The 24,946-nt window shown below is 34.7% G+C and overlaps 1 protein-coding gene across 2 annotated transcripts in view; it reads left to right on the forward strand.

Annotated features, from left to right (window-relative positions):
• Positions 1-24,946, forward strand: part of NEGR1 (neuronal growth regulator 1) — a 902,823-nt gene that overhangs the window by 374,563 nt on the left and 503,314 nt on the right. For both annotated transcript variants that reach the window (XM_029230110.1, XM_029230109.1), the window contains exon 2: positions 12,989-13,221. In XM_029230110.1, coding sequence (XP_029085943.1) covers positions 12,989-13,221 — 233 coding nt within the window. The remainder of the gene's footprint in view (positions 1-12,988; positions 13,222-24,946) is intronic.

Consider the following 24,946-nt stretch of genomic DNA (forward strand, 5'->3'; position numbering starts at 1 on the left):
AGAATGTCTTTGGGACAGTACAGGCAATATGAAAACTAATATTCTAATAATTCTCACATAGATTCAGTTGTCTATATTCCCTACCCCTAGGTAATAGAAGCTGAAGGTTGAAAAGGAGAAAAAATAGAGGCAAATAACGCTGATAGCTTTAAATAAAGAGTTAAATAGCTTAACAGTAGAAAAAGATACAAAACACTGCATTTCAGATATCAAAAATTTTCCAATTGTGGTATAAATGCCCTAAAGATATATGATGACTTTCAAAGGCCTGTGCAGGAACAGATAATTTTTAAAAATTTCTTGACATACATTTTCATATGTTTTCTTTCCTAAAATTGACCTGCCTGAGAGTGTACATCTGTGGTTGAATTGCTTCCAGTTCCTACCTCTTACTTTTACACTCATCTTTCACTAAATCTCTCAAACATACAGAATCATATCATGGAGCATAGTCCAAAGTGTAAAACCCACAGGAAATGAAACAAAGAGACTATATAAAATGTTGGTGTTCTCTAGGCCCATCCATGTTGCTGCAAATGGCATTATTTCATTCTTTTTATGGCTGAGTAATATTCCATTGTATATATGTATGTACCACTTCTCTACTCATTCCACTGTCAATGGACATTTAGGTTGCTTCCATGTCTTGGTTATTGTAAATAGTGCTGAAGTGAACATTGGGGTGCATGTATCTTTTCGAATTAGAGTTTCCTCCAGATATATGCCCAGGAGAAGGATTGCTGGATGATTAGGTAACTCTGTTTTTAGTTTTCCAAGGAACCTCCATACTGTTCTCCATAGTGGCTGCACCGATTTACATTCTCACCAACAGTGTAGGAGGGTTCCACATGGATATTTGTTGTAAGGCCACTCCTAACCCAGAAATATCCTAGCTCTAGGAAACATTCGCTCTCTCCTTGGCCATAAGATATCTCATTGTCCTTGGAAAAAAATGCAAATTCTCATATAATGGGCCATAAAGCCTTACATGATCTGATCCCTGCATTTTTTTTTTTTATCTTGAGAGAGAAGAATAGAGCTAGAAGAATCAGACTCCCTGACTTCAGACACTACTACAAAGCTACAGTAATCAAAACAGTATGGTACTGGCACAAAGCCAGACTTATAGATTAATGGAGTAGGATAGAAAGATAAACCCAGAAATAAACCCACACACTTATGGTCAATTAATCTACAACAAAGGAGGCAAGAATATACAATAGAGAAAAGACAGTCTCTTCAATAAGTGGTGCTGGGAAAACTGGAAAGCTATGTGTGAAATAATGAAATTAGAAGTTTTTCTAACACCATACACAAAAAATAAACTTGAAATGTATTAAAGACTTAAACCTAAGACTGGATACTATAAAACTCTTAAAGGAAAACATAGGCAGAACACTCTTTGACATAAATCTTAGCAATATCTTTTTGGATCCACCTCCTAAAGTAATGAAAATAAAAACAAAAATAAACAACTGGGACCTAATGAAACTTAAAAGCTTCTGCACAGCAAAGGAAACCATAAACAAAATGAAAATACAAACTACAGATTGGGAGAATATATTTGCAAGTGATGCAACTGACAATGGATTAATCTCCAAAATATACAAATGGCTCATGCAGCTTAATATCAAAAACCAAACAACCCAATCCAAAAATGGGCAGAAGACCTAAATAGACATTTCTCCAAAGAAGACATACAGATGGCCAACAAATACATGAAAAGATGCTCAACACCACTAATTATTAGAGAAATGCAAATCAAAACTACAATGAGGTATCACCTCACACCAGAGGTTAGAAAGGCCATCATCAAAAAATCTACAAACAGTAAATACTGGAGAGGGTGTGGAGGAAAGGGAAGCTTCTTACACTGTTGGTGGGAATGTAAATTGGTACAGCAACTATGAAGAACAGTTTGGAGGTTCCTTAAAAAAATAAAAATAGAGTTACCACATATCCACTCCTGAGCATATATCTGGATAAAACCATAATTCAAAAAGATACATGCACCCCAATGTTCATTGCAGCAGTATTTACAATAACTAAGATATGGAAGCAAGCTAAATGTCCATCTACAGTGGAATGGATAAAGAAGATGTGGTACATATATACGATGGAATATTACTCTTTGGCCATAAAGAAGAATGGAATAATGCCATTTACAGCAATATGGATGGGCCTAGAGATTGTCATACTAAGTGAATTAAGTCAGACAGAGAAAGACAAATATCGTATGATATCACTTATATGTGGAATACAAAAAGATGATACTGATGAACGTGTTTACAAAGCAGAAACAGACTCAGACTTTGAAAACAAACTTACGGTTACCAAAGTGGGAAGGTGTGTGTGGAGGGAATGAATTAGGAGTTTGGGACTGACATATACACACTACTATATATGGGATATATGGTCAACAAGGACCTACTATATAGCACAGGGAACTCCACTCAATATTCTGTAATAACATATATAGGAAGAGAATCTAAAAATGAATGGAAATATGTGTAACTGAATCACTTTGCTGTACACCTGAAACTAACACAACATTGTAAATAACTGTACTCCAATATAAAATAAAGATTAACTTAAAAAAATAAAAATATTGGTGTTGATTTTGATATAACGAATAATTCTAGAGTCTGCTAAATTCTACTGCAATTTAGGCAGTTTCAAATTTTCTTTCAACACATCTACATGAACATCTACATGAAGGTATAATAGAGTTATAAAAGATATTGGGAATGTTTTTGATGATAGATTACTGTAATCATATCATTCTGACGGAGTTAAAAAATTGAGTGGTGTTGCTATAACAGGATTCTTTCTATCATAGTTTGATTTAAGAAAACAAGGTTCCGTAGAATTGATTCTAAACTCTATTTCACATGAGCAAATAGCATCCTTATTGCACAAGAAGGTTTTTGCATGTGTCTAGATAAAGCCACCTCATTAAGACATCCATTATTATCTATGTAAAGCAATAAAAAAGTTCAATATTTATCAAAATGTATGATATATATGATTTAATCAGTTGTATACTATTAATGATTGTAAAAATAAATTCCTCCATAATATTTTTTATACTTAGATCCTTCCAGTCATAAGAATTTTTATACTCAATTTACATATTTAATTTTACTGCAGAGAAGATAAGGTATCAAAAGATTTTAATTTTTAAAAAATTTAGATTAGAATCAAATTATATAGCACAAGTGGAATGAAAATATGAGTTTGAGGAGAAAGAGCAACAATGTAGCATTTTTTTAAAAAACAGATCTTGTTCATCTTTTAAAAAAAATGACTGATAGTGAATATAAAATCACTATGTTATTTAGATTTTCTTGGATGCATTTAAAAGTGAGAATTAACACACTTAAAAGTGAGGATTAACAGTTTTATCTTAAAATATCCATGTTTATAGTAATCAGAAATTATAATTTTTGCAAAGACCTTAGCTTACAAGAAAAATTTTGGGGCTTCCCTGGTGGCGCAGTGGTTGAGAGTCCGCCTGCCGATGCAGGGGACATGGGTTCGTGCCCCGGTCCGGTCCGGGAAGATGCCATATGCCGCGGAGCGGCTGGGTCCGTGAGCCATGGCCACTGAGCCTGCGCATCCGGAGCCTGTGCTCTGCAACGGGAGAGGCCACAACAGTGAGAGGCCCGCGTACTGCAAAAAAAAAAAAAAAAAAAAAAAATTAGGTGACAATTTAAAAACATGCAATAGTTTACATAGAACCTATTAGTTTCTATTTAGTTTCTATAGAAAATCATTTTATGGACCGTAAAAGCAAAAAGAAAACAATTGCACACCTTAACTTCATCTTGCTGAGTTTGAGAAGATCACTGTGCTCGTGCAATCTACAAATAGAGATTCATAATCATGTCCTAGAGTTATGAGGAAAATTAACTCATAAAACCTTAAAATAATTACAAAGTATTTTCATGTATATTTTTCCTTATAACTTTATAAATCTATCTGCCATGCAGAGTCTCATTTAAACTTATACCAAAATAGGAATTAGTACAAGTGGTGCTATCTCCATTTTGCAAATACGTGAGTAAGGCTTTAATAGAGTTACTTTAATTGAGTCCAGTTACTTGCCCAAAACAATTGCTAGTAAACCAGGAACTTGGTATCGAAACTTAAGTTTTGGGTGTCAATATAACTTAAAAAAAAGGCAGTAACACTGAAACTCTCTTTTTCTTAACATGCTCTGCTTATAAGAGAAGGAAGTACAATAAAAAAAAATCTTTTCTGGAAGTTCAAGGAAGGTAAAATAGGAGAAGTACTTTAAGGTATGACATTCATTTATCTGCAAAATTATTTCTTGTGAACCAGCCCTGGGCTATGGCAATGTAGATAACTAACACTTTGCTCTATCAAGCCAGGCTCTATGAATGCATTTTTTTTTTCCTCCTTCAAATTATATTTTATAGCACAAAGGGATTTTGGTCATTGATGATGGTGGTAGTTTGTTTTGTTTTAAATATCAAGTTAACCATAGGAAGGTGGATTGAAAATAATTATCCTTAATTACGTACTTACCGTGTATCTGGCTCCATCCTGAGCACATTTAACAAACAAATCCTCATTACAATCTTATCAAATAAATAATATTACTAATCCCATTTTACAGGTGAGAAAACTAAGGTAAATTAATTTGCCCTAGGTTCCACTGCTAGTGCACAAGAAAGGTAACATTTGAACTCCAATATTAACTATAATTGATCACTACATTATGCTGCTTCTCGAGGACAAATAATTTGTCCCTGTGATCTAACAAAAACTTAAATATGACACTATTTTTAACTTTTAGCATATTTTGAGAAAATATAATCAGTTTAAATTTGTTTGCAGGAAGCAGATGAGAAAAAAAACTACATTTTTTCCCCCTCTGGGATACATTCCCTAATTTGTATTTTAAGGCATATCTCATATTGAAATATGGCTTAGTTTTCTCAAGAGAGGACAGGTAAATATGGATTAATGGCTACTTTAGTTAATGATCACAAGGCTGGTTTTAATTAATTGTGCTATGTAGCCATTCTTTATTCATAAAGTAAAATTTGTGCTCAGAATACCTTTTATTAGAAAAAAGGCAAGAAGAAAAATCCATTGGTGACCAGTAGAAAGTTTAAAGGTCAACATTAAGCAGAGAGAGAAAGAGGAAATAATTATTTTTGTTTTTTAAATATCTGTATTTACTGATGCTGTAAAGTGGCATATACTTAATTAATTTGACAAAATAGTTGAGTTTAGAACATTTCTGTATAGCCATTTGCTGTTTCTTATTTTATCATCTGTATTTATATGCAAATAGAATACTTTCCAAATGATTTAAACACAAAGATGTTTACTGGAAGGAAGTAGGTGTTTGATGGTAGGGAGTAGAATTGCTGATATTGTTTTTGGTACAGGATTCCATGTGTTTTTTTCCCGTTTTAAGAGTGAGGTGTCTGTATCTAGCTCCATCCCTAAGAAGATGGGATAAAGAGGCTTGCCTGGAGCCTAGAGCATTATCTCTTCACTTCTCTGGACCTGGCTGCATTCTCCTTCTCTGATATTGCTGTTTTAAACACCTCCTGCAGGCATTCTGAATGTAGTGTTCATTCCCTTTATAGCTCCTGAGGTGAAAGTCCAACTTCTCCAGGAAGCATCTGCCAGGGAGATAGCACTGCAGACAGAATTCTCCCCACAGCGGTTCAGAGGCCCTGCCAGTTAACAAAAATCTTGAAGCCCTTACAGATCCAAATATCTCACATTTAAGTCCATGTGGGAGAAAGCAAGTGGTTTAGTTGAATTTAAAAAGTAGAAATGACAAAGAAATTTCCAGTTTGATTCCTGAGTAAGGCCATTTGAACAGAGCTAGTCTTAAACTAACTTTTCAAATATGTAACTCCTCTTCCTTTTTACATTCTCTGCATCATTTATCCATCCTGAATTCATGCATGCACCATTTTTAATGTAGAGATAATAAGACCTACCTACCTCTCAAAATGCTTTTGTGAGTGTTAAATGAGATCATATATGAAAGTATTTTCCATACCACTTAACCCATAGTCAGCATTCAGCAAATGGAATTTCTTATTATTATCAAGACAAGACGATCATAATTAGACTTTAGTAATAGGCCAAAAATGTCAGTACGTTGCACAAAGACTTTCCTACTTTCTTTAGTCAATATATAGGCTTTCTTTCACTCTATCCATGCCTATTTTACTTAATAAATATTAATTCATATGTTGAGTGATTTACAAATAATGTATTAAAACACCCTAAAAGTAAAAATTCCTTGGCATTGCCTCTTCTAAACATGGTCAGACAGGCTAAAATGGAAGCTTGACTTAAATGAGACAATGAAAAGAAAAAGATAAAGCAATTTGTAGTATTATAGAAAAGCATGGTTTGATTATCAGTTAAAATGAGTGATTTCAATGTCTGGAATTTAGAGATTAATCCCAAACCAAATTTTGATTATTTCTTAGGCATTTAATATGTTGGGTTTTATATAGGTATATATACACATACATGTATATATGTATATATATACATATTTTATATATATGTTTTAAAAAATACAGACACTATAAATTTTGCATTAAAATAAGACTTAAAGGTATGAATTAATACCATTGCCTGATCACATTAAAGTTCACTTCTTTCATTAATTAGGTATAGAATGTATGAAAAAGCAATAAAAAAAATTTTTTTAAAGCTTTATTATTTTCAGTGTTCTTTTCTCTGTTTTACAATATCAAAAATACGTATGTTTGAGAATTTGCTGTTATAATTACATGGTAGCTCATAACTTTCAATACCTTATCCAAGACATTTTTAATATAGCTTTATTATTACAAAGATGTACTAGAGTAAAATGTATAGAAAATCAATTCCTTTCTCTTACAAAATAAGAAATCAACGTTATTTGGGGTTTTTTGTTTGTTTTTTCTGGGTTTTTTTTGTGTGTGTGTGCTACCATGTAAAAAGTAAAATGTGCTGGGCTTCCCTGGTGGTGCAGTAGTTGAGAATCTGCCTGCCAATGCAGGGGACATGGGTTGGAGCCCTGGTCTGGGAAGATCCCACATACCGCAGAGCAACTGGGCCCGTGAGCCACAATTACTGAGCCTGCACGTCTGGAGCCTGTGCTCCGCAACAAGAGAGGCTGCAATAGAGAGAGGCCCGCGTACCGCGGTGAAGAGTGGCCCCCGTTTGCCACAACTAGAGAAAGCCCTTGCACAGAAACGAAGACCCAACACAGCCATAAATTAATAAATTTAAAAAAAAAAGTAAAATGTGCCCAACATGGCATATTTCCCATTCTAAAAATAAATGTACATGTGTCATTAATATTACTTACATACTTATGCCTAGAGGTTTAATGAAGTTATGTCATAATAAGGTTATTATGATGCATTACAAATTTCAATAAGTAAGTCATAAGTTACATAACCTCTCTGTACCTCACTTCCTTCGCTGTAAAATCAGCAAAATGATAACTTGACAGTACCTATCACAAAGGGTTATTGTGAAGATTGAATGAGAAATAGATATCATGTGCTTAGAACAGTATCTGGCAGATAGTAATGTTAGTATATATATTATTATCTACAAAATAGTATTGAACTGTTACCTGCAGAAGTGCATTTCTCACTTAGAAATCTCTTTAAATATATTTTGAAATATAATTTTCACCATCTATAAGGGTGAGTGCTTCATTAAATAAGTTCATTAGACAAATTGATGATTCTTTGAAAATCCACAATTTGAAATCCAAATTATGGATTTCCCTTGACAAAGTCATGCACGCCCTACACTTGCCAAAATAGAAAGATAGTAGGAAGCATTTCACCCATAATATTATATATAAAGATATTATTGTCTAGTAAATACTACATGTTATGTAATATACATGTATACATGTATGTTTATAATTATCTGTATCCATATTCATATCTATACCCATATCAATATCTATTATATTATCCAAGGAATAACTGGCATGAAAGACATTAAGAAGAGAACAACCTTAAAAACAAAGGCAAGTGGGTGAGGAGATAGAATTTGTTCTGTTCTATTTAATCTCTACTTTACTTTTCTTACCTCATATTGGCCTTGAAACCAGGATATCAAAGCTCTCTTTGTATGCAGAATTAGCATGGAGGTTGTATGATGTTCTGAATTTTTTAATTTTTTCTGTGTGCTTTCGAAAGTTCTTCTGTCAAATTTAGAACTTTGTGATATGATGAAAAGACAGCTGTGAAGGTAGCTGGCCAATCCCTTCATAGGTAGATCATTTTCACATGGTTTAGCTTTGATTCCAAGGGAAATTGTACTTTTCTTCTCTTATTAGTTAGTACCTTTAATAGGGGCTTTCATTAATCAACACGTCTTGAGAAAAGCTGGTCTTTCTCCATCGAGTGGAATAAATCTTGCTGTGTGGGGTAATGGTAATGGCGCTAAGGCTTATGTTTTTGGAATGTGTTACAGGGAATTTAGAGATATGAAAGGAAAAAATCATTCTTCAGCAGCCACAGACTTAATTTCTTAATCGAGTTTAAAAAATAATAAATAACCAAATATGCTAATTTCCACTAAGCTCTCTGATGTCCACCTTTCAGATTTAATCACCACAGGAGATAGTGTCACAGAGAGAGTCTGTTAGAATTACTCCAACATCATTTTGTTCAACTAGCACCTCACCAAGCGGGACTTTATACCCTCAAAATAAGGACCTGCCTGATACGTACAAATGTCATTTATAAAGGAGCTCCTTAAAAGATTTCAGAAGCAGCAGTGCCAGTCTTATTAGAAAAGCATTAACTATCTTAAGCCTGGGTTTAAATAAATAACAATCTTGAACAAAATGAAGTATTAAAGCTATTTTCTATACATTTTCCAACAACCAGATGTTTGGAACTATGTTACACAACATCCAGATGATTGAAAATTTAAGTGTTTGTCATGATATTCGTCTTGGTGTTAGCACAGCTTATGCTGAGGAGTGTATTTTTAGAACTGCTTCAGTCATCTCCCTATAAAGTAGGTTGTCTAGAAGATTTTTTTAAGTGGGGGGGAAAAACTTTCAAAAAGAGCTGTGCCATACTCAATTAAAGGATATATTCATTATTAAACATTTTATTCAGATTATTTCATTATCTAGACTTCAAAGGGATCCTAACATCACTAGCTGTTAAAACGTTCTATTTGGAAGTCCAGAGATGAAAAATGATCCACGTTTTTGACCCGAGAACTATTGCTTCATCCTACTCTCATCAGTGATCTGATCATCTTTGCTTTACCAACCTCTCTCTCACACATTAATTTCTCCATCCTAAACAGGAGAACCCCTCACCTTTGCTACTGTGTAACTTTGCTACTGTGTAATATATTATGCAGACCTCTTGGGGAGAAGAGTTCCAGGCAGAAGAAGCAGTAAGAAATGCCAACTTCCTGGGGCAAGAGCAAGTGTGATTTGTTGGAAGCACAGCTGGAGGCCCAGAGTCTAGAGCAGAGTAAATGGGAAAGAGTGGGAACTGACAAGGTCAGAGAAGCATCAAGGGGCCAGATTACATAGGACGATTGGTCACTATAGGGATTAAGAATTTTTCTTATGAGTGAAATAGGAAGGCTTAGAGTTGTCGATGATCTGATTTAAACTCTAAAGTTCATTCTGTTTATTGTGGGGAGAACAAGGTCAAGGGCAGAAGCCAGAGACCCTCAGACAATTATAATAATCCATTATAACAACAATTTAATTACTGTATTTTTACTTCCTGTTCTTTATGATGGTTAGTCATGAATATAATTTATCATCCTTGCTAAATTATAAATTCTGTGTGGGCAAGGATTCCAACAGATTATATCTTTACACATTAGTGTTCTTCAACTAAAAGAAAAAGTTTAATACCCAAAGAGTACAAGATGAAATCCTCACCACTTCTGTCCTTTTCCCACCCTCCCGCTCCCCTCTATCATACCCTAAATACTTTCCTTCTTTCCAGAATTTCTTCTTAATACAGCATACACATATCTAGCAGTACCTCTTTGTGTACATGAAAAAAACAAAACCAAAAACAAACTAGGGGGGAAGTGGAGAACAAAGAGGAGGTAGATAGATAGGAGACAAAGTCCTTTTTCTCAAGGAATCGTATGTGTATATGCCTATTTCATATATTTTACATAATCTTCTTATAGTTGAGCTTAAAACCACATATAGTATGTATAAGTATCTTATGTTTTTATAAAAATAGAAAGTCATTCCTAGGCCTTGCTATTCACAATTTGTAAAATTCCATATATGGTAATTTGAGTTATTTAGGTTCTACTTCAGTAGTGTAATCTGAGAATTGCTCTACAGAAGTCCAAGGAAATAATACCCCAATTTTCTTTTTTTCCCTGAGTCTCTTTCAAGGGTCTTCCTAATGTATGTCTTGAAAAGCTTTGGGTTGGGACCAATAATAATTATGGAAGATAGTTATCCAAGCCGAGGAGACACAAAGAGCCCCCCCCCTTTTTTTTTTTCATTTTTCTTAGTGAAGAAGTTAGAATCTCTTCTTCTGTGAAGGTCCCTGGCATGCCAGAACAGAGGAATAGTGCTTATGCTAAGATTACGAGTTAGAACCCAGATCAGGTCTATGAAAGCTCTAGTATCTAAATACTAGTTACTCGCTGTGGTCTTCCTGATACCCCCCCACCCAAATAAAGGTAAAGCTGCTGCTGTCTCTAGGGAAAGGGAAATGCCAGGCAGAGTGTTCTAAATCAGACTTTCATGGTAAACTATCCATTAATGATTAATTTTCTGCTTCCTTTAGAATAGGACAGGTTAAGCAGTTGGTCACATTCAGTAAATAAGAAATTACTTGCAGTAATGTCTGCAACATTCTAATCATCTTCCCATTTCTGAAAACTATTTTAAAAGTCTTTGATCTGCATTACGGTGAAAATGACATTGAATGTGGAAATAAAAGGCTTGATTATAAATTCAACTTTGCCACCCACTAACAGTGTGGCTTGGGCAAGTCTTTTAACCACAAAATTCCATTTATATTCTAAGGATGAATTGAGCATAGCAATCTATACCTCACAGGGTTGTTATGAGCACCAGATAGGAAAAAGTGTGAAGGCCACAAATGCAGAGGTCACACAATAAACATTTGATGAACCCAGATACTAAATACAGACAGCGGAATTATCATAATCCTAGTAGTGGTATTTCAGTGTTCTATGCTGTACCAGTACACATGTGATCTTGTGAAATGGGAACTATGTCCCCTGTATCTTCTTTCTGCATGTTATTAAGAATGACAATATACTATAATTGTTTAATTATGTCATTAAAGTGGGTTTTATTTTCTTCATTAAATACATCAGGAAAAGCTTTTCAATTAACAATGACCTTTATGACTTCTACTAGTTTGTATTCTGTAGATGCTGAAGCTGACTGCAAATTAGATTCTGCAATGTACCTTGTTCCTTATTTTTTCACCCACTGATTAGTTTGATACAGTTGGCAGCAGCCTACCCTGTTGCTTTCAGCTTACAATTTTGTAGCAATCTCCAAACACTGTGCTCAATCCCCCAAGGTGTTCTGTAGAAATGCTGTCAAACTATTTTGATGTATGTGTATTTTCATTCTGTAGCTGTGCTTTGTACTCATTTAAGAGAACCAGTCTTTAATTTGTATCAGAACGTTTTCAGGTTGAAACTTAGAATGCCAGTCCTCAGCAAAATCACTGATATATGACCACAGCCTTCTGTTCTAAATCTTGATATGACTGACTCCTATTAGACACAAAGCTATATTTTTAAATTTTGTTATAGAATACAACTCTGAATAAATGGCTTCAATTTGGCCTTAAAATCTAATAGTAGTCATCATCCTTGCTATTATCATCTAGCTCTAGTTTACCTTTCCAATTTTGTCTCTCATCCCTCCTACCTTATATCCCATGCTTCTCTGTACTTCCTTAAAATGCCTGGCTATCTCTCTCACCTTTCCTGGGAGTTATCTGCATATAGCACCTCTGTCTAGAACACCACATCTTCCACTCTTCATCTCTTTATCTCAGGCATTTTTCTATTCTAGAAAGCCTTTTTCTGTACTCACAACAACCTTTCTAAGTCAAGTAACCCTCGTTTGTCTCTCATGTACCTTGTGCCTGATTTCATAAAAATATTCTTCTTTCTGTATAGTATTAATTGGTTGGCTTAATTAGATTGTCCTCCTTAGTAGACTAAAAGTTTTGGAGAGCAAAGGCAATACCCTTTGAATCCATGAATAGTAGATGCTCCATACGTGTTTTTGTTGGATAAATGAATGCTTTCTGGAAAAACTATTGGTCAGTTTATTGAAAAGACAGCAAGAATTTGCTACTAAAAGTATTATATTAGCCTCGCTACATTTAATTACAACAGCAATATTATCAGTGAAATGCAGTTCATAGTTTCAGTGTACAGGTCTACTGCTCTGCAAATGCAGGTAATTTTAAGAATAAACATGTATATGGTGCCATTCTGTGCTTTATGTATCTGGCACATTATATTCAGAATTGGATTGCGTTAAACCAGGCTAGCTCATGAACCTATTCTACTTCTTATAATTTCAAAGAAAGAAGTGTGTTTTAATGTTGAAATTGTTATTTGAACTAATTTAACCTTATTTAAATTTACTTGTCATCCAGACAGAATAAAAAAGGATTTTGACTGGCTTTGAATTAAAATACACACACACACACACACACACACACACACACACACACACACTTAAAAAACAAAACTAAACCAAACTGTAGGAAGGTATTGTTTCATATTTGCTTTGGGAATGAAAAATGTACCAGTGTGTTCATGTCTCCTGTGTTTATAACTGATGTTTGCATTTGATGCAGTGCCATAATTCAGCATATGGAAATACACTCAGAACAAAGATAATATTGTCTCTCATTTTCATTTTGATTACTAATGTTCTGTCTCTGGTAATTTGTAGGTGTTATTTGGAAGATGGAGCTTCAAAAGGTGCCTGGCTGAACCGGTCAAGTATTATTTTTGCGGGAGGTGATAAGTGGTCAGTGGATCCTCGAGTTTCAATTTCAACATTGAATAAAAGGGACTACAGCCTCCAGATACAGAATGTAGATGTGACAGACGATGGCCCATACACATGTTCTGTTCAGACTCAACATACACCGAGAACAATGCAGGTGCATCTAACTGTGCAAGGTATGCATTTCCATGTCTGCTACGCTTAGAAATGTTCAATATTTAGATATCAAAATGACTGAAAGGTAGCTGACAATGTTGAAAGATATGTTGTCATTGTCTTCAGGGATTTATGTTCCTAGATTCCATTAAGTATAATGGCTTTTATAGGCATACAAATCCCCACTTACTGAGATCAAAAATTATCCATTAACATCACATTATGATTATTTTGTATATGATTCATTTTGTATCTTCCTATGAGTCACCCCTTCAATAAATCTTTGAGAACCCATGGTTGGTACATTAAAATAAATTTTTGATAGCCTATGATGGCTACATTAAAATATTAGAACTTCTTGAAATATGAATAATAACTCTTTAAAAGTAATCCTCAAGCTTTCCAACACTCTGTCTCAATTCAGCTTCTATTTACTTTGATTCAAGTCACAATGAAAAGAAGCAGCCTTCTAGAATTACTTTATCTAAATATAGAATAATTGAAAAAATATGGTTCACAATGCTTTATACTTTGATTTACTTTCAGTAGATCATAAATCATGCTAGCTAACTTACAATCTCCAAATATAAACAGAATCATCCAATTATTTTACTTTTCTTGCATACTAAAATATAAGAGCATATTTATCCTCAACACAAATACGTTTCAAGGAAAATATAATGCTAGTAGAATAGAAAATGTGTATTTTTGCCCTTTTGCATTATATCCTCATGCTTTATAGATAAACCATGTGTTGGTTGCATAGAAATAGTATATTGTGGAACTCAAAATGACATTGCAGCATTTCTAAGTAAAATTAATAACAAATTATATGATAATGTAGTGCCAGCGAATGCATGTTTTATTCCTATCAGGAAAGCTGAATTTGCAAGTTAGTTGTATTATTTCTGAGTTTACCCTTCAGAAATCAACAGTAAATATTAATTTAGGTACATGGTTTACATTCAGAAAAGATTGTTATTCTACAACTTTATTAATTGAGCTTTATTTCCTCACATAAAGGTAAAACTGAATTCAAACAAAGCTTCAATTATTAGTAAATATTTTAACTTTGTGATAATGATTAAACTTATTAAACAATTAACTTTAAGAAGGAAAGTATAAATTGAAGAGTAAGGCAGTGAATTTCCTCAGTGGTTTTCCTTATTACAAATCATTAAGACTTTGGTGATTTTCCTTATTTAAAAGCATATAAGAAAATAATAAAGTTTTCATAAAAGTCCATCTTCATTCAAAGATTATCCAGAGATTCCAGAGGGCAGTTTATCCAGCTTCAAAAAATGACATGAGATTACAAGACACAAACACATTTCTTCAGTTATCCAAGCCTAATTCTGTTCTCTTGTTTAGTTCAGTGCCTTTTGACTTGAGTTTCTAGTTCAAACACTACAAAAAAATTTTATTACATGAGGAAAAGTACACTTTGATGGTAATATATTTGAGTCACTTGAGATAAAGACATTTTGCTTCTTATATGTTTAAACAATATACTTCTGAACACTAAAAATATCCCTCTTTCCTTTTTTCTATTCTCTTTTATTCCCTGTTAGGCCCATATTTTTTAACCAGACCCCAAATACACACACACACACACACATATATATATATATATATATATATATATATGCCCTGTTAATTAAAATGTTAATTTCCATAGAATTTCTTCATAACTTTATATTACATAGGTTGTTTAATACTGTACACAGTTTTAAAACTGTTACATGCCTTACTTTGGCACTCATTTTTGCTGGCCAGTATAAACTTTTGGGCACCATTTTAGGAAGAACATTTTACAAATGCACTTATTGAATTTTTTATCAGTATAATATTTTGTTCCTCTAGAAAAATATAATTTGTGTTACTGTTTTGATGTGTGTGTTTGGGTCAAATTAAAAGCTAATAATTTTACAGTACTTATGAACATAATTACTTATTAGAAGTTGATTGACATGTGGGCATTTTTCCATTTACATTAATAAAGTTCAGGGAACAAATTAATAGGCTTGTCAGTCAATTCAAGAACTAAATAAATATCTGAAAAAGTCAAACCCTACTTAAGCTACATTTCCTCTCAATGAACAAAAATAAACTGATGTGCACATTTCTTCAGTCTCTAAATTTGTTAGGTTGTCTGATACTCAGGAGTATTTGGATAATTTTGAAATATATGTTCGTTGCCTAATAATTTGTCAACCCTTGATTCAACAAGATAAAGAAATTTAGCAAGTGAGAGAAAGCTATTTATTAATCAATGACATTATCAATCAATAATGTCAAACACACATTGGCTGGTAAAAACAAAGCTCATCTTTAGTTGTTGAAACTATGTACTCAAGGGAGCTATTTTTAAAAAGTCATTTTAGAAAGGGGATAATCAAAAGGATATCTTGCCCACACAGACTTTGTGCATGGGAAATTTGTTTATGTTATTGATTTCTCAGAGCTATTAATATCAATAAATGGAATAATGGGGGAGAAAAGACACTGGAGTAGGAGTTGGAAAGCCTGGATTCCAATCCTGAATTTTCCCTCACGAAATTGGTAATTCTCAACCTCTCTAAACTTTAGTTTTCTCATTTGAAGGAAGAGGATTCAGATCAGAAAATCTTAAGGTCTGTTCTAGTCAAAAGCAAAAAGATAAATGACAGGGGGAAAAAAAATCCACTGTGACTGTTTGCTTTTGATTTGAAAGGGAAAAAGATTTTTAAGTTAAAAAATGAAAAAAAAATTTCATAACACTTGTACTGAGAACCATGCAAACTAATTTTTACACAGTAGCGCCTTCTAGTATTTATTCTGCAAGTGCGCTTTCTTTATCTCCATATTTTTCTTTCACCAACTGAGCTGAGCAATGTATGTACTCACAAATTTGAAGAATGTGGTGAATTGGAGTTTTGCTTCAAGGGGGTGGAAACTGGCTGATAGATTTAGTAAGAAAATAAATTTTTCATCACTGTATATAGCGCTGTTAAATCAAGTTACCTAATTGTCCGGTGTTTCAAATCATGTGGTGTAGCATTTACTAAGAGTATCTTTCTTGTTCATGAGTATAAAAATGTATGCAGCTTGAATACTTGTTATGAAGGGAGATCCCTATTACAATACTGTTTTGAAATGAAACATAAAATGTAAATGTTTTCTATTCAAAAATATAACACAATGGTTTCTACTTTAAGTCCATGTCTAGAGTCTAAGTTGTATACAGCACAAAATAGACACCCCAAAATATTGTATAATAACTGAATATACATACAACAGCCTCAGCCAACACCTCAACTGCAGCCTTGTGAGACTGAATAGTTAAGATGTGCCAGGACAGAAACTGAAATAATAAGTGTATATTGTTTTAAGATACACACACATGCACACACACACACACATACACAAACACATTCACACACACACAATATATGGAACGTTTATCATTCAACTCGTGCCCTTCCAGGGAGATATACTCTAGGTTTTCTCTAGGCAGGATAGAAGGAGGGATGACTAGCACATAAGCCTATGAGCAAAATAATTTCTCAAGGGTGTTTAACTTGCTGAGTGTGTCCTAATTTCCTCAGGGTATTTTACTTACCTAAAATATTTGTGATAGACGGGGTGCTATGCTTCCCTTTTCAAGGATGGGCTTGTGTTCCTAGCTGCTATGAGTGCCATCAGCAGACAGCATATAGTGGTCAGCCCTTTCAAAGTTAGCCTCAGCTGTAGAGAGGCAAAGCCTAGTTCTGCCTAGAGCAACAACGTCTGATGACTGATTAAAGCTAGAAGTATAAAAGCCTCTCCCTTCCAGCCTGAGGAGGATAACTCTGACGGGCTATTTTGGCTTGAGAGCAGCTGAAGCTATTGAACAGCATCCACTACAGCTCACCTTCTTGCTCTGTTCAATCCTACCTTCTTCTTTTTCCTTCTCCAGCTATTTATCACAAGACTATTCCCTAATAAATATCCTAATTTTACATTCCATCTCCTTTCAACTCAAAGATCCCTAACTATGACCATGTTAGATCCTTGCCTCTGGCTTAGTCATCGTTTAGAGAAAATCTTCGTAAAGTGGAAAGACAACACATTCAAATACCATTCATTATTAACATTGTTTTACATTTGTTGGGAATTTAAAGTGGCTATACCAAAGTATTTAGTACACCAAGGCAATTAGGAGAAATCAGAAGCAAAAGATAAGGTAAGAAGGATAGGATGCGGTCAGATGTAATAGATTATTACATTTTTAAATGTAATATATAATGTATTAAATGTATAAAATTTTTGCCATGATTTCTATATATTTTTAGAGCTTGGTAAAAATTTTAGTTCTAAGATTTCTAGCACCCAACACAGAAAGAGAAACAAGAGCAGTTATTCATTCCATGGCCCTGAAGGTTAAAACTTTTATTTCTTAGTGCTCTGGTCCTGTTACTCAGGGAAATAATTTGACCATGAGTCATCTCAGAATATCATTGTGAACTGTAAGGAATATTTCAACAGTAACTGTATGGCATGCACAGAACTCATTCATAGGATTGTTCTTTATAACACCCCTCAACGTAACCCGAAGTGCAGGGAAGTATAAAAAAATTTTTTTAATCTAAAAATAAATTTAACAAGATGCTAATTCAATAACAGTGAAATTGCTTTTTGATTATTCCTTAATCTATGAGTAAATTTTAGAGCCTATCCTTCCTGAGTCAAACTTTCACAAATATTATTTCTCTCAGTGGGTCTTTGAATAGGAATTCAGGTACAGATAGCTCAAAATTATACTTACCAATGAGTATCTGGAGAGCAATTATTCTATGTGGCCACAAGTTTAGAGCCATATTCTTTAAAGACCAGCATATCTTAATCAAATGCTAACATCCTTTTTATGAATATTAAAGCCCACACAAGGAACACACTGGCAGAGAAAGACACCACACTTCTGCTCCAAGTTGAGCTGGCTGGCAATAACGCAGCATCACAGGACATGGGCCCGCCTTTCTCAAAAGACCCAAAGGGGAGAAAAGCTATAATGGTCAAAAAAGTATGGTAAAATACCACATCCATTAGAAAACTCAAGTCATTGTTCTTCAACAGTAAATACTTCAAACTTTTCAAAAAGCTACAAAAGGAAACCAAAGAAAAATATTAGCAACTAAGAAAAGTTTAACAGAGCTCATAGATGTCAAAATAGGTAATGTCTGAATGCAATAATGGTTTAGGACAAAGCCCTCAGACTGGCTCCCACTCTGTTTTATTCAATCTCTATTTATACCTGTGGGGGAGATTAAGATTTCATATAGGAACCCCAATTTTGGACCTACTTTAAAACACAAAGAAGTGATAAAGACCCACAGCATATATTCTTAATATTTTTAGTTGGGAAACAAATAATAAACCACCCAAAATAAAAATGGTTCCTTAACATAATTATGTTTCATTATCCCAGCCAAAGAACTTTTAGCTTTAAGGGATGTAACTTCATAGTATACTTATCAATAGTTGTAAAACATATTACATTAAAAATTATTATTTTAATTGACATAAAATTGACATATAACATTATGTTAGTTTTAGGAATGCAACATAATGATTCCATATTTGTATATATTGTAAATGATCGCCGCAGTAAGCCTAGTCAGCATCGGTTGCCATACATAGTTACAAATTTTCTTTTTCCTTGTGAGAAAAATTTTAAGACCTACTCTCTTAGCAACTTTCAAATAGGCAATCCAGTATTATTAACTGTAATCACTGTTGATTTGCAACCTTGGGTGTTCCTCTGGTGAAATCCCAAACTGTGTCACTGTACACAGAGGGCGAGGAGAGACCTAAGAAAGAGGCAGACCATTTCAGATTGGTAGGTGGCAGGTTTAAGAAACAAGGAAGCTTATATATGAGGCTTGTCTTGACTGATCGCAAGACGAGTAGACCTCCAAACCGACCCGCTAGAATCTTAAAAGTTTATATATAGAGGCCTTAACAGGGTTCAGTCATGTATTCAGTTCAGATGGTCCTAACAACACATTGCTCTCTCAAGGCTGCATCATTTCAGGCTCCTAGAGTGGAAACGGTGGGCGGAACATACAGGACGGTGGGGGGGGGGGGGGCGGTGGGAGAGGAGCCTCAGATTGCCTGAGTCCAGCCCAAGGGTCAACCTGTTGTCATGTCCTTTCCATGACCTCGTCCAGCAGTCACCATGCGGTACATTATATCCCCATGACTTATTTACTTTAAGCTGGAAGTTTATACTTTTTTTTTTTTTTTTTTTTTTTTTTTTGCGGTATGCGGGCCTCCCACTGCTGTGGCCTCTCCCGTTGCGGAGCACAGGCTCCGGACGTGCAGGTTCAGCAGCCATGGCTCACGGGCCCAGCCACTCCGCGGCATGTGGGATCCTCCCGGACTGGGCCACGAACCCATGTCCCCTGCATCGGCAGGCGGACCCTCAACCACTGCGCCACCAGGGAAGCCCGGAAGTTTACACTTTTTAATCCCTTCACCTATTTTACCTTTCTTCTCTCCCAGCCACCAATCTGTTCCCTGAATTTATGAGCTCATTTTTGTTGTTGTTGTTTTTAGGGGAAAAAAATCACCAAAAATGAACTTAGTTTTTGTACAGGATCCATCTCTCTATTTCATTAACTTGATAACAGAGATAAATTTCTAAGATCACCTTATATATGATGATTAAATATATATTATCTGCTTATAAGAAAATATTAATCCTTTACTCTCTAAAATTAGGTAACAAGTGATATCAAATCATTGACATCAAAATTACATGAGTAGGGGTATACATACTCTTTGTCATTCCCTCTTCAGGGAATTCCTACCTATTCTACCATAAATCAGTTTTTGCTTACCCCAATTCACATTATGGAAAAGATCCTGTGGGTGGCAACATTCACTGAGTCTGTGCAGACTAATCAGTACCTGAATATAACAATCACTGGTTCAAAGACCAGTTAAGTAGGAGAAATGGTATAAATAAGGTTGTATTAGTTCTTGCAGATTCTTCCCACAGTGATGTACTAGTAACAGTGGAACCTTACCTAACCTCCCCCCCCCATTTTTCTATTTATGTTGGTCTGAAATATACAGACTTGTACATTTGTAATTTTGGAAGAAAATAATTTTTAAGCTTTTTGGAGCATATCCCCCATTAGTTAATAGGACTGTCATTGTATTCCCCAGATAGTTTATCCAATGGAAACATTTAATCTGTTAATATATATGAGATAATAGTATTGACGTCCAGAAAGATAATGGTTTGGTATCTAAACAGTTTAGAAAAATTATGCCTAATTTGTGAAATTTGGAAAAAATAAATCCTTCAGGTGTCATTTGTGATCTAGACTTCAGCAAAATTATTCACTCAAACATACCTTCACAGAAAAATTCAGGTCCACTCATCTGAACTTAATATGAGCTAGGCCTTTTTAGGCAGTAAAATAATGCCTAAACCTTTAAAATTAATGTATTTTTCAGGTGGACTACTTCATTTTTCATTTCAGATGTTCCAGTCTGACTAGAAATGCTATAGTTACATGGCATTGCATATCAGGCCATCTTCTTGGAAAGCATTACCTCACTTTTATTTGTGCGTGTATTGATATTGATTAGGTTATTGGTGTAGCTATTAGGGTTCATAAGAAATAAAGTTAATTGAACTAATTTTTAGTGAACTTCTCTTTTGAATATTGGTACTTCTTACAGAATGAACATTTTCTTCTCTTCTAAATATTCTTTTTCTTTTTTTTTTTCTTTTATAGTCTTTAGAAAAGATTACTGGCCATTACTTTTCTGCAATTGAGATAAAAGCGTTAGCAGAAAGAGAAGGTAGATTTCATTAAATAGTATTTTTCTTTGAAAAAGATTTTCTCTGTTAAATGTAGTGATCATATATTCCTAACCAAAACTTAGTATATGAAGTTATATATATATATATATATTGTTTAATACAAGAGATGTATTAGAACAGTATTGTAGATCAAAACTGTGCAAAATCCAAAATACTGCCTACTGTACACAGAGGGGATTAATAAGTTGGTGATATTTTCTTATAAACTTTCAATATGCTGCCCTTTGTGAATGAGAGAGAGATGGGAAAGTGCAAGAAAAAATAATATTTATAGAAATTGCATACTGTTGAATTCCATCTGAACCACCCATTTTTCCTATAGAAGGAATTTCGTGAAAACTACTGCTGAACTTTGTGAATTGGTAACAACAAGAGGAACAGTGTTAAAATTTGAATAAGCATCTTTTTTACTAGTGAATTGTGCCAGCAAGGAAAGTTGTACTGCAGTACATCTGTTCTACACATGACTTGGATCATTTTTTGAGGGGTAGCAGAAGAGGGACAAGGAAATCTCAAAAAGTTGTATAGTTTGTGGTCAGTGTTGCTGAGGAGCAATTCTGCTTTCCTTTGTCCTTCTCATAAAGGTTTAAGTTTTGAATCATATTGGCAAGTATTAAGTAAAAGGATACCTGAGAATGGGATGTATAAGAAGAGGAACAATATTTATTGCTCATTTTGAGACTGAGTAAATCAGTATTTCTGGTTTGGGTAACATAGTGTTAAAAATGCAATTTGAAAGTATTTTAAAATAGTTAACCCTTTAAGCAAGATATGCTGCCCTTTAAAACTCCCTTCAATGATTGATGTGTATTCATTCTGGTTCTTGAAGCACATAGTTTGATAAGTATCTCAAGACTCAGACTGATCATATTTTTATTTTCTTGGTATTATTTCTGTTTTGGATTTGTGTGTTGTATTTCAGAACAGTTATATTTGTTGCCTATCTTAGAGTATCTTTATTTTTTCCTAAAAAAAACAAAGAAAACAACTGTGTAAGTAGTACCTGTCAAATCCCAGTGCAATGTACACCATCAGTATGAAAATCTCTCTATAAATAAAAGATTACCAAGCTTTAGCTGGTCCACTTATTTTGAGAAACCTTGCAAATAAAATCAAGTCTGGTGAAATAATTTGTCTTCTCCTAGGAAATCATTACAATAGGATTTGATTTATGAAATAATTTTACTGTTTTCTTCTCCAAATTATGTGTACAATTACTACCAAGACAATTAGGATTTTGCCATTTTCATTAACTAAATTCTGAATGACATACCCCTTGTAACCTTTATGTAGGATAAAGATAAAATTTAGCAGAGGAGAAAATTTGAATCTGCTAATGAGATTGTTTATCTTATGATTTGTAGCAGAACAATAAGAATTAATTATGTTTAGTGCCAAGAGGAAAATGGGCACAATTAAGACTGGTGACAAAGTTCAGTCTTCAGAATCAGAGTCACTCTATGTCCAGACACCTCTGTGCCCCATACCACCTCCCTCCCATTCCTTCAGCATTCCTTTAGTGATCTAGTAAGAGCAGTAGAGAGACACAGGAAAGGTGGATCGTGTACCTGCACTAAGCTGTCAGAGCTTGCTAACCCACATTAGTAGGTTTGAATCTAGACCAATGGTTCTTAAACACTTTGTGTTCATTAACCTATTTGAAAATCTGATGAAACCTGCAGACCTGGTCTATAGAAAGTATACATACCCTCTACATTTTACAAACTTCTTTATGTGAGCAGAATGCTCATGGACCCCCTAAATTTATCCATGGACTATAATTAGAACCTCAGTTTACTCCTTGAGGGTGCGGACTGGGTCTTAATCCCTTTTGACTCCCAAACATCTAAGACAGTGCCTGACAAATATTAGGGACTCAATAGAGACTTATTGGTTGTACATGTGTATGTACTTCTTTCTCCCTGGCTTCATGCCAATCACTTTGCTTAAGCTGTGACTTAATGTATTGATGCTATCTTTAGGGCATAACACCAAGAATGCTGACATAACAGGAAAAATTTTAAATTAAAAGGATTAGTTAGGCATTCATGACTTAAGTTGCTTATTTTTATTACAGGTCATAGCACCCTTATCCTCTGCTAATCCCCATGTTTTCACAAATGCAGAATAGTGATTGCATATTGTAGTGAAAAAATAATAAATGGGATACCAGCATTTTACAAAAAAAAAAATATTTTCTCCTAGCAATGTTATTTTGAGAATAAAAATATACTTTATATGGGACAGAGTTACTACAAAGATTATAGGCAAGTGTTCCTAATGCCAAACCCAGGTAAGGGGCTAACATTTTAAAAGGGCCAAGAATAACACAATTAGAATTTCCTCTCAGGTATTCCACTTATTCTTTCAGATGTTGATTTGAGTAAGTGGGTGTGAGGATGTGTTTTAAAACGGTATGTTGAAGACTTGAGGGAGGAGAGATTTCAGAGCTATTTGTCAGTGCAAAGTTAACACATGTATATTGTTTTCATCTACTTAGGACCCTACCTTGTAAAAGGTAGTCTGTTTTAAAAAGACATCTAGGGGGCTTCCCTGGTGGCACAGTGGTTGAGAGTCCACCTGCCAATCCAGGGGACACGGGTTCGTGCCCTGGTCCGCGAAGATCCCACATGCCGCGGAGCGGCTGGGCCCGTGAGCCATGGCCGCTGAGCCTGCGCGTCCAGAGCCTGTGCTCCGCAACAGGAGAGGCCACAACAGTGAGAGGACCGCGTACTGAAAGAAATCTAGGATTAACTCAGTTTAATTTTTTAAAAATGCTTGTGCAGTTCCACTTTAATTCAATACTCCACTTTAATTTAATACCTACTATGTACAAATAACTTTGCTAAAAATTGCACATGTATTCTTCCTTGTGGTAAGCAAAATAGTGGTCCCTAAAGATGACCATGTCTCAAAGGGGAATTAAGATTGCAAATCAGCTGACCTTAAAATAAGGACATTATTTTAGATTTTCCAGATGGGTCCAATGAAATCACGAAAGTGCTTAAAAGTGAAAGAGTGAGGCAGAAGAAGAGAATCAAAGGGAGACATGACTGTGGAAGTGGATCACAGTGATGGAATGTGAGAAGTACTCAAGCCACCACTGCTGGCTTTAAAGATAGAGGAAGGGGATCATGATCAAGGGAATATGGGGACCCTCTAGAAGCTGGAAAAGTTAAGGAAGTGGATTATCCACTAGAGACTCCAGAAGAAAACACAGCTCTGCCAACACCTCAATTTTCACTAAGAGACACTTATTTTGGACATCTAACCTATAGAATTATAAGATAAATTTGTGTTGTTTTAAGCCACTCTTTGTGGTAATTTGTTATGGCCGCAAATAGGAAACTAATACACACACGCACACACACACACACTCTCTCTCTCTCTCTCTCTCTCTCAAAAATGTAAAATACTTTCATACCTATCTAGAACAGGGTAGAACAGGGTTTCCCAACCTTGGCACTATTGACATTTTGGATCATATGAGTGTGTGTGTGTGTGTGTGTGTGTGTGTGTGTATGAGGTGGATGGAAAGAAAATTTCTGTATATTGTGAAATATTTAAGAGCATCCCCAGCTACTATATATTGAATATTTGTGACCCCCCCAAATTCATATATTGAAACCTAATGCCCAAAGTTATGATATTAGGACATGGGGCCTTGGGGAAGTGCTTAGGTCACAAGGATGGAGCCCTCAAGAATGGAATTAGTGTTTGTATGAGAGAGATCCCAAAGAGATCCCTCCCCCTTTCTACCATGTGAGGTGACAGTGAAGAGACAGCCATCTAAGAAATGAGCTCTCACCAGACACCAAATCTGCCGGTGTCATGAATTTGGACTTCCCAGCCTACAGAACTGTAAGAAATGAATATTTGCTATTTGT

This window comes from Monodon monoceros, unplaced genomic scaffold, assembly GCF_005190385.1.
Source record: "Monodon monoceros isolate NGI ecotype Baffin Bay Population unplaced genomic scaffold, NGI_Narwhal_1 Super_Scaffold_18, whole genome shotgun sequence".
Taxonomy (NCBI): Eukaryota; Metazoa; Chordata; class Mammalia; order Artiodactyla; family Monodontidae; genus Monodon; species Monodon monoceros.